This window comes from Hirundo rustica, chromosome 9 (genome assembly GCF_015227805.2).
Source record: "Hirundo rustica isolate bHirRus1 chromosome 9, bHirRus1.pri.v3, whole genome shotgun sequence".
NCBI classification, from domain to species: Eukaryota; Metazoa; Chordata; class Aves; order Passeriformes; family Hirundinidae; genus Hirundo; species Hirundo rustica.
In genome coordinates this window covers 19,155,213-19,171,146 of record NC_053458.1, presented here as the reverse complement: position 1 = coordinate 19,171,146, position 15,934 = coordinate 19,155,213, and the positions used below count along the sequence as shown (strand labels likewise).

General features: G+C 36.3%; 1 protein-coding gene across 4 annotated transcripts in view; it reads left to right on the top strand.

The window, feature by feature from the left end:
• The window catches only part of CDC14A (cell division cycle 14A), a 51,998-nt gene that overhangs the window by 16,045 nt on the left and 20,019 nt on the right, over nt 1-15,934 (top strand). For 3 of the 4 annotated variants that reach the window (XM_040072409.2, XM_040072410.1, XM_040072407.1), the window contains exons 4-8: nt 2,019-2,111; nt 4,343-4,422; nt 10,587-10,653; nt 12,803-12,865; nt 15,623-15,710. In XM_040072409.2, coding sequence (XP_039928343.1) covers nt 2,019-2,111; nt 4,343-4,422; nt 10,587-10,653; nt 12,803-12,865; nt 15,623-15,710 — 391 coding nt within the window. The remainder of the gene's footprint in view (nt 1-2,018; nt 2,112-4,342; nt 4,423-10,586; nt 10,654-12,802; nt 12,866-15,622; nt 15,711-15,934) is intronic. The other variant, XM_040072408.1, reaches the window with a different exon arrangement.

Here is a 15,934-nt window from a genome sequence, read left to right as displayed (position 1 = left end):
CTATGCTATAAGGCATTAATGTCAGTTTTCACTTTTGTGTTAAAGCTTTAGTCAGGATTCAAAACAGATTTAAATATTTCATATAACAAACCCTTACATTTTGAAAATGAGGCAATAAAATTGATCCATTGTTTTAATCTAAATATTCTAGAAACTTCAGATTATGGCTACTTTGGGTACAAAAATGTCTCAAATTTGGAATGACTTGATACACCCATATGGTTAAAAAATCTATTTCATAAAATAAAACAAGAAATATGGTCTTACTACATAGAACTTCTCACTAGGTAGCTTTGCAGTTTAAAATAGTGTTTTAGGTGAACTGTAAACTGCTGCAAAGAACTTTTCTTTAAAATAAGTAGTAGTCAATAAGTTATAATTGAAGTTCTGTCACTGTTGCATAACTACTGTAATCTTATCCCACCTACACATCATGGGTGGAATTGCAGTTAGAGAACCCTAAAATTAAAAAATTGAGGAGGGGGAAGAAGGGAGGAATCTTAAAGTACTGGGATACATTTTGTCAAGTTTCAATAATAATTGAATGCTTCACTAATTAAGTAACGACTTTGTACTTTGTATGTTTGCATATACACTGAGAGAGATGTTGCTGTTGGCCTCAGGCTACCACCTCTTCCACTCAACAGCAAGCAGCTCTTTCAGGAATTACAGTCCTGTTTACAGCCAGCTGCATTAACCCTCTCTCCTTCCACTTCTGGAAGTTGTGGGGTAAGACCAGGCTGGAAGGTTCAGTTAGAACTGTGACTAAAGGTGCTGCTTCTCTGGCAGGTGGGAGTAGGAAACTCACAGTGGTACCTACAGCAGTTTTCTCCCAAGTTGATTGGCTATTTGATGCTTTTGAAAAATATGATTCTGTGGTTAAAACTGTTCTAAAATTTGCGGTAAGTTTTGAGATGAGAGTTGACTCTGACAGATTTCTGGAAGTGAAATGCAGTTGGCACTGCAAATGAAACACTATTCTGCAGCATATCTCCCCTTCCCAAGTGTCGACGGTGTCAAGAGTTAAAAACCTGAAGTTGGGTAACAACAGCAGTGGTATTAGGGCATTTTATAGAACATGCAACTTTTAAAAATAGGAAAATGCTTCAAATAATCAGAAACAGAATTTAGTGTATCTGTTGATGATTTCCTCAGAACTGTAAGAGTACTGTAAAAATTGGTCTGGAGAAACATGCAGTGGTGTAGCAGAGTATAATGGAAGTATGGCAATTCATGAAGTTTAAAAAATTATTAACGCAGTAAATTGTTCAACTTGCCATTTTTAAGTGGCAGTATTGTCTCTCTCTGGCTTTAAATAGTTTTGCTGCAGCTTGTCATTATTGTTCTTTTCTGCTGCTTGCTGATTTTGTTTTCAGTGGGAGGTTTGTCCACAGGATTCTGACACAGGCTTCTTTTCTTCATAAAGAAACAAAAATTGCAAGTGTTACTAGTTTTGTCTTTGCCTAGCCTTTCCTTCAGACTTTTCTCTTATACAATTTTATTTTTCTTTTTTTTACCTTTTTAAGTAAATTCTCACTGTTGAAGGTTTCTAAAGATGTCCATCACCCCACTTCAAAATAGTGACAGTGAAAATGTTTAACATATAAAATGACTGTAAGGTTGATTGCTTGAGTTTTTCTTTTGTCTTCTCTACAGAATTATATGCTAAAGAGGTTTAACGTACAGGAGGATGTTCATAAACGAGTGTTTCAAATATTTAAACTTGGGGGGAAAATAATCAAGTTTTTTATATTGAAGATTTTGGTTCAGCTCCACTTCATAGCATGTTTTTGAACAGATAACAGTGGCTATTTCCCTGCATTCTTGTTTATCTGTGATATAAGAAGGTTGTTCAGAGTATCAATAATTATTTCTCCTTTAATTTTAGGAACCCCTTGATAAGAATTTTCTCTGACCTGTTTTTCAGTTTTGGAGAAGTGATTTTGCTAAAGTATTCTTAAAGGATATTCTTTTCTTAGTAAACATGCTGGTTTGTTTGTTTATTTTCTTCTGAACAGTATTTCAGTCTATCAAGAAAGAAGATTGTGTATTACACGAGTTTTGACCAGCGGAAGCGGGCGAATGCGGCGTTTTTAATAGGTGCATATGCTGTAAGTATTTTTGACCACATGGAAACTTTAACCTTCCTTAAGGGACTTCTGCTGTGTGTAAAATGGCTTCTCAAGGGGTGCTCCTTTAGGCAGGTGAGCAGATGGTCATTTTATTTGTCTCTAAGCTGTCTTTGAAAACTCTCTTGAGTGAGTTTTAGGGAAACCTGGTTGTCATCCCTTTCCTCCATTTATTTTACTACATAGGGAATGGCTTTGGCAGATCCCCTGTGTGTTTTTCCATAGGATACCATTTTCTTCAATGTGGAAAATCCAAATCACTTACCTCTAATTGACCATGTTAGGATGAATTGCATCTCATGTCATTACCGAGGTTCAGACGGGGAAGGAGAAAAGATTTTTCCTATAGCCCTCTTAAAGTAACTAGACCAGGGGCATAGTGATTATTGAATTGATTTCTTTTCCCATTTAATTTTCATAGCCTACACAGAATAACAGACAGTGTGCCGCAGCTCTACCTGTGTTTGAAAGTTAATTAAGGAGGTTTGGTTTATTTTTCCTCATTCCTGTTCCTTTTCCTTATAGGTAGCAGATGGATCACACATATTCTTTCTCATGATTTCTCTGAGTGTATATTTTGATAGTAATATCTTTTATTAGATTTCTGTGAGTAATCCAGTGAGGAAAAAAAAGCTGTTAAGTTCTTAAGTTTGTAGTTTTTATGCAGCAAATGACCAGGTAATAGCAAACTACTATGGCATGCCCAGTTATTTGCTTGCAGGAGTGTTTTTTCCTAATTTAAAAATTTAAATTATACATCTCAGCCCTACCTGAAACAGGAAGACCTTGTTTGCTGGTGATCTAAGCAGCTCTAGAGGGAATCTGTTCTGTATGCATCTACTTGGCAAATGGCAGGTGCAGGTGGGAAAAACATGAATTCAAATGGCATTTGAAATACTGTGGATAAGTGTTAAGGTGGACTTGGAAAATACTGATTCTCTTTTTATTCTGTAAGCTTTTTAGGAAATATGAGTTTTCTTGACAGCGGGTACATGGGGCCAGTATTGCTACATGTCATGTGCCTGTGTAATGGCCTAACTGTGGGGACTTTCAATCACATCATTACTCAGAAGATTGAGAGCATAAAAATGAAAATGTCAGAGAGGAAAAAACCCCTAAGTATTTATTGAATCTGGGGTTTACAGGTAGCAGTGCCACACAGTTAGAGTTACAATAGTGACGTTGGGGCAGGGGAAGAAAACCTTGTCCCTTGTAAAAAATACTCCTGGAAGAGAAAAGTTACTATCTATAAAGTGTTTTTTTAAGCTTTTATATTGCTTAGATACCAATTCAGTTTATCCAAATTATTCACAATGGGCTTTTTGTGGTGTTGGTTTTTTGTTTGGTTTCTTTTTTTTTTTGTATTTATGTATGTTGCAGAATGAGAGCACTCTGAAGATTCATCATATTAGATTAAAAATGAAGCTAAGTTTTGGTTGCTGACTTTTCATTGGTACAGATGAGTCAGAAAATGTCTCCTTGATTTTTCTTAATGGAATTCACTACTTTTTAGGTGCTGAAGACATACTGTAGTGTTTTCCTCTTCATTTCATTATCCTTCCTCCTTCAGTTATTGCATTGCTCTTGACATCTGAGATACTTGTGATTTTTTTCAGGACCTTGTTCAGTGTTTCTTTACCTCTCCTCTTTCCTTCTATGTTCTTAATATCTTTTTTCTGTTTCCTCCTGGTGTCTTTATTGCCTTTAGAGCCTTGATGAGCTCTGTGGACAGACAATGACCAGCATTCAGTTCAAAGTGTCATGGATGCGTGTCTTTGAGCAGACACAAAACCTGCATTATTGGAAAAACATGGTACAAATTTGCCCCTACTTCAGATTCACAATTCCTTCATAAGATGGAAACTCATCTTTTTCCTCAGGTTCTCTGACCTACCCTCTAAGGGGTCTGTAAGCAAGAATTTAGGGTTTAAATGTAAACTGTTTTACAGTAATTCATTCATCATTGAAGTCTCTCAGTTTCAGCAGAACATGACTTTTTCCAATTTTCTTTTTTTAAAGTAAGGGATTGACACCAAAAAGAACGTTTATGTTGCTATCTGAATATTGTTTTGTTTTGTTTAGGCTATGCCTTTTTCTGATCTATGTATGTCATGAAGGAGTGCATTCTTAGGAGTTTAGTGTGCTGGAGAAAGTTAGTATCTGGTTAAAGACTTTCCAGGCTCATTGTTTTCCCTCTTCCCTATCCCTTCTAGGTTATATACTTGAAGAAAACACCAGAAGAAGCTTACAGGACACTTTTATCTGGATCTAATCCACCATATCTTCCATTTAGGTATGTGAACATAAGCAATGATGAGGCTACCTTCTCTGTTTTGAAATTTGCTAAAAATCTGGGGTTTAGATTGCCTCCCAGAAATTAGTTTCATCTCTGATACAGGTAGTGTATCAAAATGACTGATCTCCAGAAAAAAAATTTTTTACATGTCATGTAATTACTTGCTGTTTGTGGGAATAATTAATAATTTAGATTGATATATCTTAGATAAGACTCAGTCTAGCAAAGTGAGGTTTTCAAAACAGTTCTTAGCACGTTTGTGATTGAACATTTAAACCTTTTCTTCATATTGCACTGTGTTTTACTATTTGGAAGGCATTAAAATATTTGAAATTACCTAGTCCTTAGCTAGTGAGATTTACAGGATTGAAGGGGGTTTTATGCTGTAATATTTTCTCTATTTTACAGAACAGACACTGATATTAAGGTTATGGAATGTTTTCAGTGTATCATAGATAGTTTCTATCAATCTGTCTGTATTCTCTGTACTAAGGTCACATTGAGGCTTGAATCTAAGGAATTTTAGCTATCTTGTCTATCTAATAGAGAGTCTTCCAAATATTTTTCCTGGTGTGGACTATGAAATGCCCTTACACTTTATGAAGGAGAGTACCTCCTGGTATTCTTATTCAAATACTGGTAATAAAAGGCAAATGCAAGAAGGTCAATATCCTCCCTTTAAGGGGAATCAGCATTTTGCAAGTAGTATTCACTGTCAGCCAATGAATTTGTAAATGTAGTCCTTACCTTGTCTGTATCAAATTCCTCTGATTCTTCAGCCACTCAGCAAAGGAAGTTCAGATTGTCTCTTCTCATACTTTGCACAGAAGCCAGATGCAGTATAAACTGTTGGGGTGGCAGATTTTTTATGTCAAGATCAGTTTGACTATGAAATCTTAAACCATCAGTTACATTTTTTAAAATGTATTAATTTAGTGATAGTTTTTATTGACAGAGAATTTAAACACTGACCTGGTCCTCGATAGCTCTCCGGAGCCCAAGAAGTTTACTGAGCTACTGTTGTCCGTATTTTTTCAGCTAATTATAAAAGACACTTGGTACAATGCATTGAAAAAAATCAGTTATTTTAAACATGCCCGTGTTTTATAACATCTCCAAATTCTGTGTGAGATACAGGGGTCACAATCTACATTAAACCATGTCTTGCATGTGCCTTAGCATTGCTTCCATGAGGATCTGCTCCATGGTCTTTATGCTGGGCACAGAGGTGGTGCTCACCAGCCTGCAGTTGTTTGGCTCTCCCTTTCTACCCTTTTTAAAAACAGAAGTGATGTTTTCCTTTTTCCAGTCTCTGGGGACTGGCCTGTCTGCCATGACTTTTCAAATATGATGGAGAGTGGCTTTACAGCACCAGCCAGTTCCCTCAGGACCCTGGGATGCACCTGATCAGCGCCCATCGCTGAATAGCTGTATCTTGTTGACCAATTAAATAAATTTACTGTTTGGAACTGTAGTAAATTGATATGTCTTTAGGTTTTTCTCACCCCTGCCAAGGTGAAAATTAAGGTGTGTAGAAATGAGGTTTTGAGAAAGTGAAAAAACTTACTTGTCAGATCCCAAAATTCTAAGACAGAAAACTTGAGAGGAGTAGTGTGTTTGCAGAACAGGCAGAGGACGCTGTATGCTCCAATCAAAGCCTATAGATTGTTGCCTTGCAACTAATTCCTTATAATATTGATATTGATTGTAGTAGCAATGATAAGAAAATGCTGTTTCTGCTTGACTGATAAGGACTAATGAAAGGAACTGTCTCTGTGATTTCTTGTGAGGCTGATTGGGACCACAGTAACAAATTTAATGACAAAAAACAATTTCCTGTTACCTGTTAATTGATTATTCATTGGTAATCCTTGTGAGTTTGAATTAATGAAATTTTATTCCAAAATAGAATAGTTGGCTACTCTAGAATCAGTGAAGGAAGGATCAAAAAATAGAAGAAACAGCAAGATTTTCTGGAGATAATTTTTTATTATATGTAGAAGAGCTTTTTGTGTTTCCCTGGGAAACAGGTATACTAACCAAAAACATTGAAGAGGGCAAAGTCAAGCAAAGGGACTACTCAGGTGTTACTGTCTGGGTTGGCAAAATGCTTACAAAAGAAAATTTGCTTAATTCCATTTGTCAGCTTCAGGAGAAAATGGCAATAAATTTATAGAGTAGGATATTCTGAAACATTTCTACTTGGCAGTGTTTTTCCATGGGTCTCAAGCTCCAGGTTGCTGTGAGAGAAACGATTGTCATACTAAAGGTTTTGACAGTTATGGGGTTTTTGTGGTGGGTTTGTGTGGTGTCGATGGGTTCTGGTATATGTTTGGGCTTTTGTTGCTTCCTTGGGTTTTTTAACTGAGAGCTTTGGCAACATTAGAGGGAGATACTCTTCTTAAGCCATGCTGTCTCCAGAAGGAATTTAGTGTTAGGAGCTTTTGCTAGAAGAATTAAACATCCTGATTTCTTCAGCATTCTTGCATGGTGTGGGGCTGGAAAGCACTTATGTTTCTTCTGAACCTGATTTTGACTTTCTCGGGTCTTGGCTCTGGAGTAGAGCCTAAGCAGGTGCTGTTGCCTGCAGTGTAGTTTTGTCCTGCTAGAGAAGATGGGAGTGTAACCTGGCTGTACTGGAGGGGAGACAAGGGGGAGTGAGGAAATAAATGGAAGGATTGTGATAAGATAAGCTAGATGAGAAATGGGAAGTCTGATAGGGAGGGGCTATTTGGGTTTTGAATCCATAGGTAGAGGTTGGTATATACAAGAAGCTTAAGAATTACTGGTGCTGAGAGAAATGCAAGTAGATCTGATGAGGGCCTGCAGTGGGACCATCTAGATTAGCTGGAAATGGGAAAGAATTTAATCATCCTCCCCGGTTTTTCAAGGCCTTTGAGATATTTCCCCCTCTCCCACCACATTCCAAGACATTTGGACCAACTCTGTTACAAAACATAGCACAGTACAGAGGCTGAAGCAATTGAACCAGTGCTGGAAGCAGTAGCTCTGTGTTAGGTACTGGGTCTGCTTAGCATCAGGCTGTACTATGAAGAAAGGAGTTGGTGCTATGAGAAAGTTTGCACTCTCTCCACACCTTTAGCGTCTTGAAAAGGACTGAAATAACTCTTATGTACAATTAAAAACATAACCCAAATGCCTTAACCCTTTCCTCATGTTCTAAGGTCTATGAGGGAAATAATTTGGAGATAATAATCATTGTTATTCAGTATTTATTGTATTTTTATTCTTGCTGCCTGGAACTTAGCCATTTACATAACTTCTGTGGTATAGGTCTTCTCTGAATAGTTTATCAGCGAGCAGTGATCAGTTAAGTGTTACAACTGGACTATTTAACAAGTTTGTTAATTTGATACCTGAAGTGTCCTCTATTTGGAAAAAAAAAAAAAAATAGACAACTTTGAATAGGGAGAAGCTGTAGCATTGTCAGGTTCTTTGTGGAGTACTGAGGTAGGTTTAAATGAAGTGATCACTGGGAAACTGATTTATTTTCGTGTAGCTGGGTGACCTCAAAAAGCCTTAATCGGCTTAGGTCTTCAGCTGCTATTTCATTTAAAGACAGCTTCAGCAAATACAGTTCAGGGGTGGAAAAAAATCAGATCACTTGTCTTACAAAATTCATGGAAATTTGTTTTGGTTTGTTTTTATAATAGAAAAGCTAAAGATAACTTGGCAGGATAAGGCACTGCTGTCTTTGAGACACTTTTGTCTTATTTTTGGCTGATTCACTGTCACTTGGTGACGCTCTAGTCTCTTGAGGATCTTATACTGTATCTTCTCACTTCCATTTAAAAAACATTGCTAACACCATTTAAAATTATCATGAATGCCAGTTGCCTACTGAGAAGCAGTTTCAGATTTTTTACCTCAAACTACGCTGTTTACAAAAAAACCCAAAACAAATATATTTTAATATTATGTTCAGTCCCTAAATAATGACACGAATTTCAGAGATGGATTTTGATTTATAGCTTCTGAGGTTTTGTTTCTTTATTGGCAAGTGCTGGGGAAACAAACTGTTTTGTTATTGACCTTATTTAGAGGTTTGGTGAAAGGGGAAGCATTATGCAGTATTGAGGTCAGCTACAACAACTGTGAAATCAGATGTGGGATATGCAGCTCTGTAATGCCAGCTCAGATTCATCTTAAATCTGTATCTCCTAGAAATACTCCCATGTTTTCTCATTTTGAAAGCAGATACAGTTGTGTCACTGTTTGAAAAGAAGGGTGGCTATTCATTTGGGTGTAAAAGACTGTCAGAGTACAGTAATGAAACATGTGATCAGCAACCTGCTGTAATGGCAGGTGCACATCAGCAGAAATGAGACTTTTGAGACATGGATGCTGGAGGCAATCCATGTTAGCTGCCAACATCTGTGTGCAGATCACTGCTGACAGGGTAACAGCTGGCTGTGGGAACTGTAGCTGAGAATCCTGTTCACCTGGAACTGCGCATCTAGGTCAGCTTCACCATCCCCCTCCCTCTTTCATAGTATTTCTTATTAATGGGTTAGGGATTATGTGGGTTTTTCCCCAGCATAGTTTTTCTGTGCAGCACTATCAGATACCTTATCAGTCAAGGAACTAACGATATACATACAGATAAAGTAAAGGTTATATTCCTGTTACAGCAAAATAACATATAAAGCAGAACTTGTCTTCTACAACCATATCTTCTGTTCATATTTCTCTAAATATTTAATTTTGAGGTTTGCATTTGTTTGGATTTTATTTCTGTCAGCCCCTCCAAAAAAACTGGTACAGCTTTTAAACCCTTTCTGCTATGTATGTGTTCCCATTGGGGCCCTTAATTTTTTTTTTGCTCACAAGACCTTTTTGTTTGCTAAAATAATTTTGTGCTAAAATGATGTTATCATGTGATACTGAAAATATTAATGTTAATCCATTATCTATCAAAAATATATCTGTAAAATTAATATATTAAGTTTTTATATGCTCTGCTTATTCAACATAATGAAAATACTTTATGGCTTCTCATTTTTAAAACTTCTCTGTTGGATTTGGACATGGAAGATTCATACACACTTCGAAATTCCCATTTCAAAACATTATGGCTAAGTGTGTTTTAATAATCTAGTAATTCGAAAGCATTTTTAGATTGGCCTGTCTGCAATATGACACTACCAAAAGAGTAGCTTTTAATTTTCTTGAAACCATTTTCTGCGAACACTGCCTGCTTAAAACTGCTAAACTTATTCTGATGTTAAAGAATAGGGGAGAATTTTCTACTCTTACAGTACTTGAGATTGAAGGAGCATATCACAAACTTCATACTACTTATAGAAAGTTGTACCAAAAATTGAAAGTTTTCAGTGAAAGATGGAAATTTTGAATCCCTTACAGATTAAATATGTATCTGTCTGAAACTAAAATTTTACTATTCTGATAAATTGCATTTCTTAGGACTCTAAGATGGCTAAGAGAAAAGCTGTAAAAGATTTCCTTAATGAGTGATAAGGAAATAATGTGCTCAGGCAGAGTTGTGAAAATCAAAGTGGTCTGAAGCACATTTCAAAAAGTACTTTTTCATTTTTCCACAATACTTGTTTTTTGGTGGTGTATGGTGGTGAATCTCACTTCATCTTTTATACAGACAAGCTGTAATTTTCATGTGGTAAACTGAGGTTAAGTAATTTTAAAGTTAATTATATCGGGACAACTTTTAATCACATCTGGAATCAGGGATCAAAACAAAAGCTTGTAAATTAATTCCAAGTTAGTAGTCTTACTTGCCTGCCCCTGTTACAGTAACTCACTTAAGGCTTGACAAATGGTTAAAGCAAGCTGTGCTTTATTTGCTACTATCTACACAATCCAGAGAGGATGCAAACCTTCCTGTTCCAGGGTAGCATAAATAATTTTGTAACGAGCATGTAGTTACCTGATATAAAGTATGCACCTAAAGTAGCTTGCAATTCCTAACTACATTTAGTCTGAGCTACATCTTGGGTAAGGGAGTACTTTTGCCTGAACAGGTTTCTAAAAAGATGTCTTTGAACTTTAATTCAGAATTCTCAAAGGGGATTGAATAGTTTGAATGTAGTCTGTTGTGTTCTGCCTTTCCCCTAGTTCTTAAAATAATTCTGTGTATACTAAATTCATTTGTATTAAATCTATAGGGATGCTTCATTTGGGAACTGCACATACAATCTTACGATCTTGGACTGTTTACAGGGAGTAAATAAGGTAATAACATTTTTTTCTTAGCAAAATAGGTTGATTTTAATTGATTTTTAAAACACGTAGAAAAGTTGATTTTAATTGATTATTAAAGCACGAAGAAAAATACTGTTAAAATAGATTATTAAACCTGGTTTCAGGTGAGTGAGTCGTGATGAAGCCTAAGTGACTGAGGACTGTGTTTGAGTACTGATGGCAGAGGAAGGTTGCACTTTGACCTGTCTGGCCTGGCCTTTGACATCCTTTTGAACTTTGCCTCGTGAACTGGAACATGCAAATGCACCAGACCTGGGTGGGGACAGCTCTTAGTGCAAGACACTGTGCTAGGTCTGCTAATAGTTAATTTATAACCATTGGTGAGAGGGAATGACAGGTTGATGAAGTCAAGTGAAACAGATACCTAGGTGCACTGTGATTTAATTGGAATAGTTTTTGCATGTACTTGGCCCCAGCTGTTCCCAAAACACTTGGTTCAGTGTTTGACCCGGATATTTTCAAAATCGTGTAAAACCACTGAAAACTAATGTATCTCACTAGTGGTTTGATGTGTCATTTTAAGTAGTAAAATATTAAGCTCTGCTATTGTTTTTTGTTTTTAATTCTCTATCACTTCTTAATTGGGGACCTTTAAATTTTGTTAATTTCCCATACCATTCATTGGTATTGATGAAGAGAGCAAGCTATAGGAACAGTTCTGTACAGAGACTTTATAGACCATTTGTAATTCTTAAAAACATGGCAAAACAAGTATTTTTTAAAAATTGGGAAAAGAGAGATCAAGGTAATATTTTTAGTTCTGTGGGGGTGGGAAAGGAGCTGTCAGTTACCAGCAAGACTGTAATTTGTCAGGCATTCTATGGATCCTGAAGATTTGAAGTAGTCAGTGCAGTCACTGTAATTTATCTGCAGCTAATATATCAAGAGGGTGGTGAGAATCAGTTTTTCCTCCTTTGTTCTCATAAAATTTATTATTAAATTTTTGTTTAGCTCACAGAGGTTAAAATACTTTGGGCAGAAAACATATGCCTTAATTGAAAGTACTCTTGGTTTACTTGGCTAAATTTGGTGTCTGTATGTGTATGTCATAATTCAGGGGGCCTGCAGTTCTGGAGTGCAGCCATCCAGCCATGCTTCAATGAAATACATTTTTCAAAATCAGCTGTTCAGACAAACCTCTCAGTATCTTAGGTTTCATGACAGGTCCAGTCACTGAGCCTGTGTTGTCTATAACAAAGCTATTTTTCATTTGTCCTAAAAAGGTGCTCTATATGTAGCAGATAATGGCAGTCTGAGGTTTATGGGCTTTGAATCACAGATCTGTGATGTGTTCTTATCGTACCTTAATTCCAGAATGTTGTGCAATATCTATATTTCTCAGAATGCAGTGGATTCAATGTAAATAGATGCTGCAGAAATGTCTTCCACCAATTTGGAATTAATATTGGCTATGAATTTCATATTCATAGAATTGTTTTCAATGTGATTATTATATACTATCTTTTAGTACAAAAGTGGCATTATTAATAACAGTACATTAATCAAATACAAAACTTCTTTCAGTCCTGTAATAAATACTGTCTAATGTAGTCTAGTGGACTTCCTTCTGCCTGTGAAATGCGTATTAAAAGAAATGATAAGATAGAGATCATATGTGGCACTGCATTCTGTATATGCCGTTTTGCCTTGGCAGTATGGTGGTAAAACCAGAGTATCATACTAATGCAGAGAATCAATAAACACCCAGTGTTCGATGTTTTGTTATGTCCAACTGCATGAAAATACATTTGCCATAGGAATCAATAAATGAGTGTATGACAAAAAGGGAATTGCTTTTTACCTGATCATCTGCCTTACAGAAAAAAGCCCCACACGTGGTGGGCTGTGGAGAATCAATGTTACGATTTAAGTGATATGCAACAACCTTGTGTCCCATCCTCACGTCTTTGGAGGGGAAGCCCAACATATTCCAGTGATACTGTTGGAGTTTCTGTTGTCTGTGTTGTTAATCTGTGCAAAATGTAATGTTGTCTTAATGTAAAAGCTTCAAAAAGCCATAACCACAAACACTTAGAGGTTTAGTTTTGCTCAAAAAGGTATTATAAAATGAGATTATGTATTGTATTTCAGTGTAAACTGACACCTTGTTGCCTTTTAGGCCTTGCAGCATGGATTTTTTGACTTTAAGACATTTGATGTGGATGAATATGAACACTATGAGGTTTGTACATTTAATAATACATTGAATGTGTTTGGGCTACCTAAAATAAGAGTATACAGTATCCCCCAACTTAAAACATACTGGAAGCACATTTAAATTCAAGTAAGACCCAGTGTTCATATGTAAGGTATCTACATGGAAACCTATCTGCTCTTTGTGAAGAACATGCAGGATTACTATCCTTGCAATTTCAGTGCATCATATCATAAATCTACTGCTTTCTTGTAGCCTTTCTGGCTTCTGGGACCTCTCTCATGCTTTCCCAACCTTCTCTCAGGATATGATCCAAGGTCTCTCAGCTGACCCACAGAATGTTTTCTTTCAGCACTTTTTAGCTCCTCCTTCCATTCCTATTAGTCCCAAAGATACGACCAATTTTTTATAGCCACATCAACTAAGCAGATTTGGAGGGGGTTTTTAGCAAGGATGCATTATGTGGAGTTCTAAAAAAGGAAATACATCCAAAATATTTCCCTAACAAAGTCCCAGAAAGCTAACAGATACCATTCACTGTTGTGCCAACTTTCTTACAGCCTAGGTATAGATACTCTGGTTGGCTCTAGATGCTATTCTAGGACTTTGTAACATGCACACCTTTATCTGCTGGTAGTAAAAAGTTATCTCAAGCTGGATCGCTTTAGGGAAGCTTTAAAATATGCCATGCTGTACCTGTGGACTGGGCTGTGTGCAGAGGGACTCTCAGGCACAGAAGGTACACACACATCTGGTCCAAAAGAGTTGCAGGGGCTTTGTCTACCAGTTGTCACTCCAAGGAAGGGAATGGGTTTTTCATGTTAAAGTTAATTGACAGCACATGTATGTGGTAGATGTCTGCAGCAGGCAGTCTGTAACACAAATCTTCCTATTTCACTAAACTCAAAAGCATTTGTAGAAGGATTTCTATATCTTGCAACGTTCCGTAATGATTAGGTTAAAAAATTGGTATAGCCTTTGTAGAATTACTAAAGTTAAATGAACAGGAACTAAAATTTAAAATATGAAATTGCTGGTTTTTTCCTTACTCTATGTACAGAAAGAAAAATGTGTTCTAAAAACAAATGGTAGTTTGGAATTCTGTATGTATAGTAGGCATTAGTCTGCTTGAAAAAGTCTTAGAATAATTTATGAAAGCTATCCCATTATCTTAAGGCTTAACATTATTTTAGAGTGTGCAAAGTACATACATGTGTATGATGTTTATAGTACGGTGTTTGCGGAGTTTAAGAAGCAGGAATTTGGAATCATCTTTAATTTTTTGTCCATTTTTTGGTATGTCTTCTTTTTTTTTTTCACACATTGTGGTTGGCTTCATGTTTAGTTATGTCCTGTGCTATATTTCAAAAACTTTAAATGTCACAGGTTTTTGCTATGTTAGGTCTTCAAATGTGTGGTTATGTAGAAAAAGTTGCATACGACTTAAATGGAGAAGGCTGAAAGAAAATATTATTTCATGTTTATAGTCCTTTCATCTTACTATGTTATCAAGGCAGCTAATTCCCCTTTTGTTGGACTGGAAGTAAATTACATCCATTATTACTAGTAATAATGATGTTTGCATGTAGTATCAAGCATATATACACACGCCTACAGAGATACCTGTGGTTCATATTGATAAAAATTGAAATTATTCGCCATGACTCCTGTAACTATAAAAAGCTTAATCCACAAATAAAACTGGTGATATGAATACGAAAAGATTTTTAGCTTACTGAGCTGGGCTTCTTCCCTGAAGGGAGTAGGGGTGCTGCCGTGCTGGGGTGTCAGTGATGCCACTGGGGGCTTGGCTTGGCTTGGCACTGAGGTTGCTTCTCTAGGCCTTATGCAACCTGGGTAACTTCCAGGAGTTTCCATTGTGCAGGGGCATTGGGAGCCAGCCTAATGGGCTCAGCTGAGCAAACAGTTGCTGAATTGATTACTGTGATGGCCATTATCAGAACCTTTCACTCATTAGGATGTTCTGATGAGCTGAGAGCTAAAAACACAAGCTTAATAATGCAGCTGAAGCAAGGGCCATGTCCTTAAAAGTCATGCTGAGAATAGCTGCATTGCCAAACAGGGAATGAGCAGTCTTCAATGAAAGAAAGAAAAGAAGGCAGTTCAGAGCTACAGCTCATGTTATGTATTTCCAAAGAAGCTTTCATTTTCAGCAGTGACAGAATTTGAAGAGCCTTTTTAGGTTTTCGTTTAAAAGTGAGCAAGAAATGCAAAATGTCATTGTTTAAAAGTTCATTAAAATCTAGTCTCTTTATTTAATTTACACTTTTCTTCCGTGATTTGTGGCTCATCAGAGCTTATGCCAATATGTAAATTTCAATTTCTACAGGGAAAGGGTAATTGTTTTGAAAGCTAATTGGTTTTTAATTTGTTTTCTGTGAATTGGGGTTTTTAGCTAGTGCTTCACAAGGAAGCAGTTTTCCATAATTTTTGATTAAAACAGAAGAATTATGTTTGTCAGCATTATTAATAGGTGTCCCAAAACACTGAGCCCTCTCAAGGAGAAGTATCTTACATAAAGAATCTTTCTGCTTTTATTGGAAAACTTAAGCAAATTTTGTTTACATTTCATTTTGTTAAGATAGATCTAAGAAGCAGCTTATGATTAATTTGTCCAATATAGTTAAGCTAGCTAATTACATTTGAAGTGTTTCATTTTAATGCAATAAGAACATAGTAAAGAGTAAAATAAAATCTTGAGTATTTTTTTTTGCCTGGTATATACAAATATTAAAATGTTTTTCTCTTCTGAAATTTTTGTAGCGCGTGGAAAATGGTGACTTCAACTGGATTATTCCAGGAAAATTTTTGGCTTTTAGTGGACCACACCCGAAGAGCAAACTTGAAAATGGTATGGTGTATGTTTTAATGCTGTGCTATATTATTTTTCCAGCATGTAAACACCATCACAGCAAATGAGCAGAAGATAATAGAGGGTTATAGATCAGTTTTAATCTTCAGAAATAATCATGCAGTGAGCATTTTATATACGCTCATAGAATTTAATTCAAAAAGTTCTGGAAATTTTCTTTGCCAGAAGAATTTCAATTCTTCTAACAGTCAATGACTTTTCAT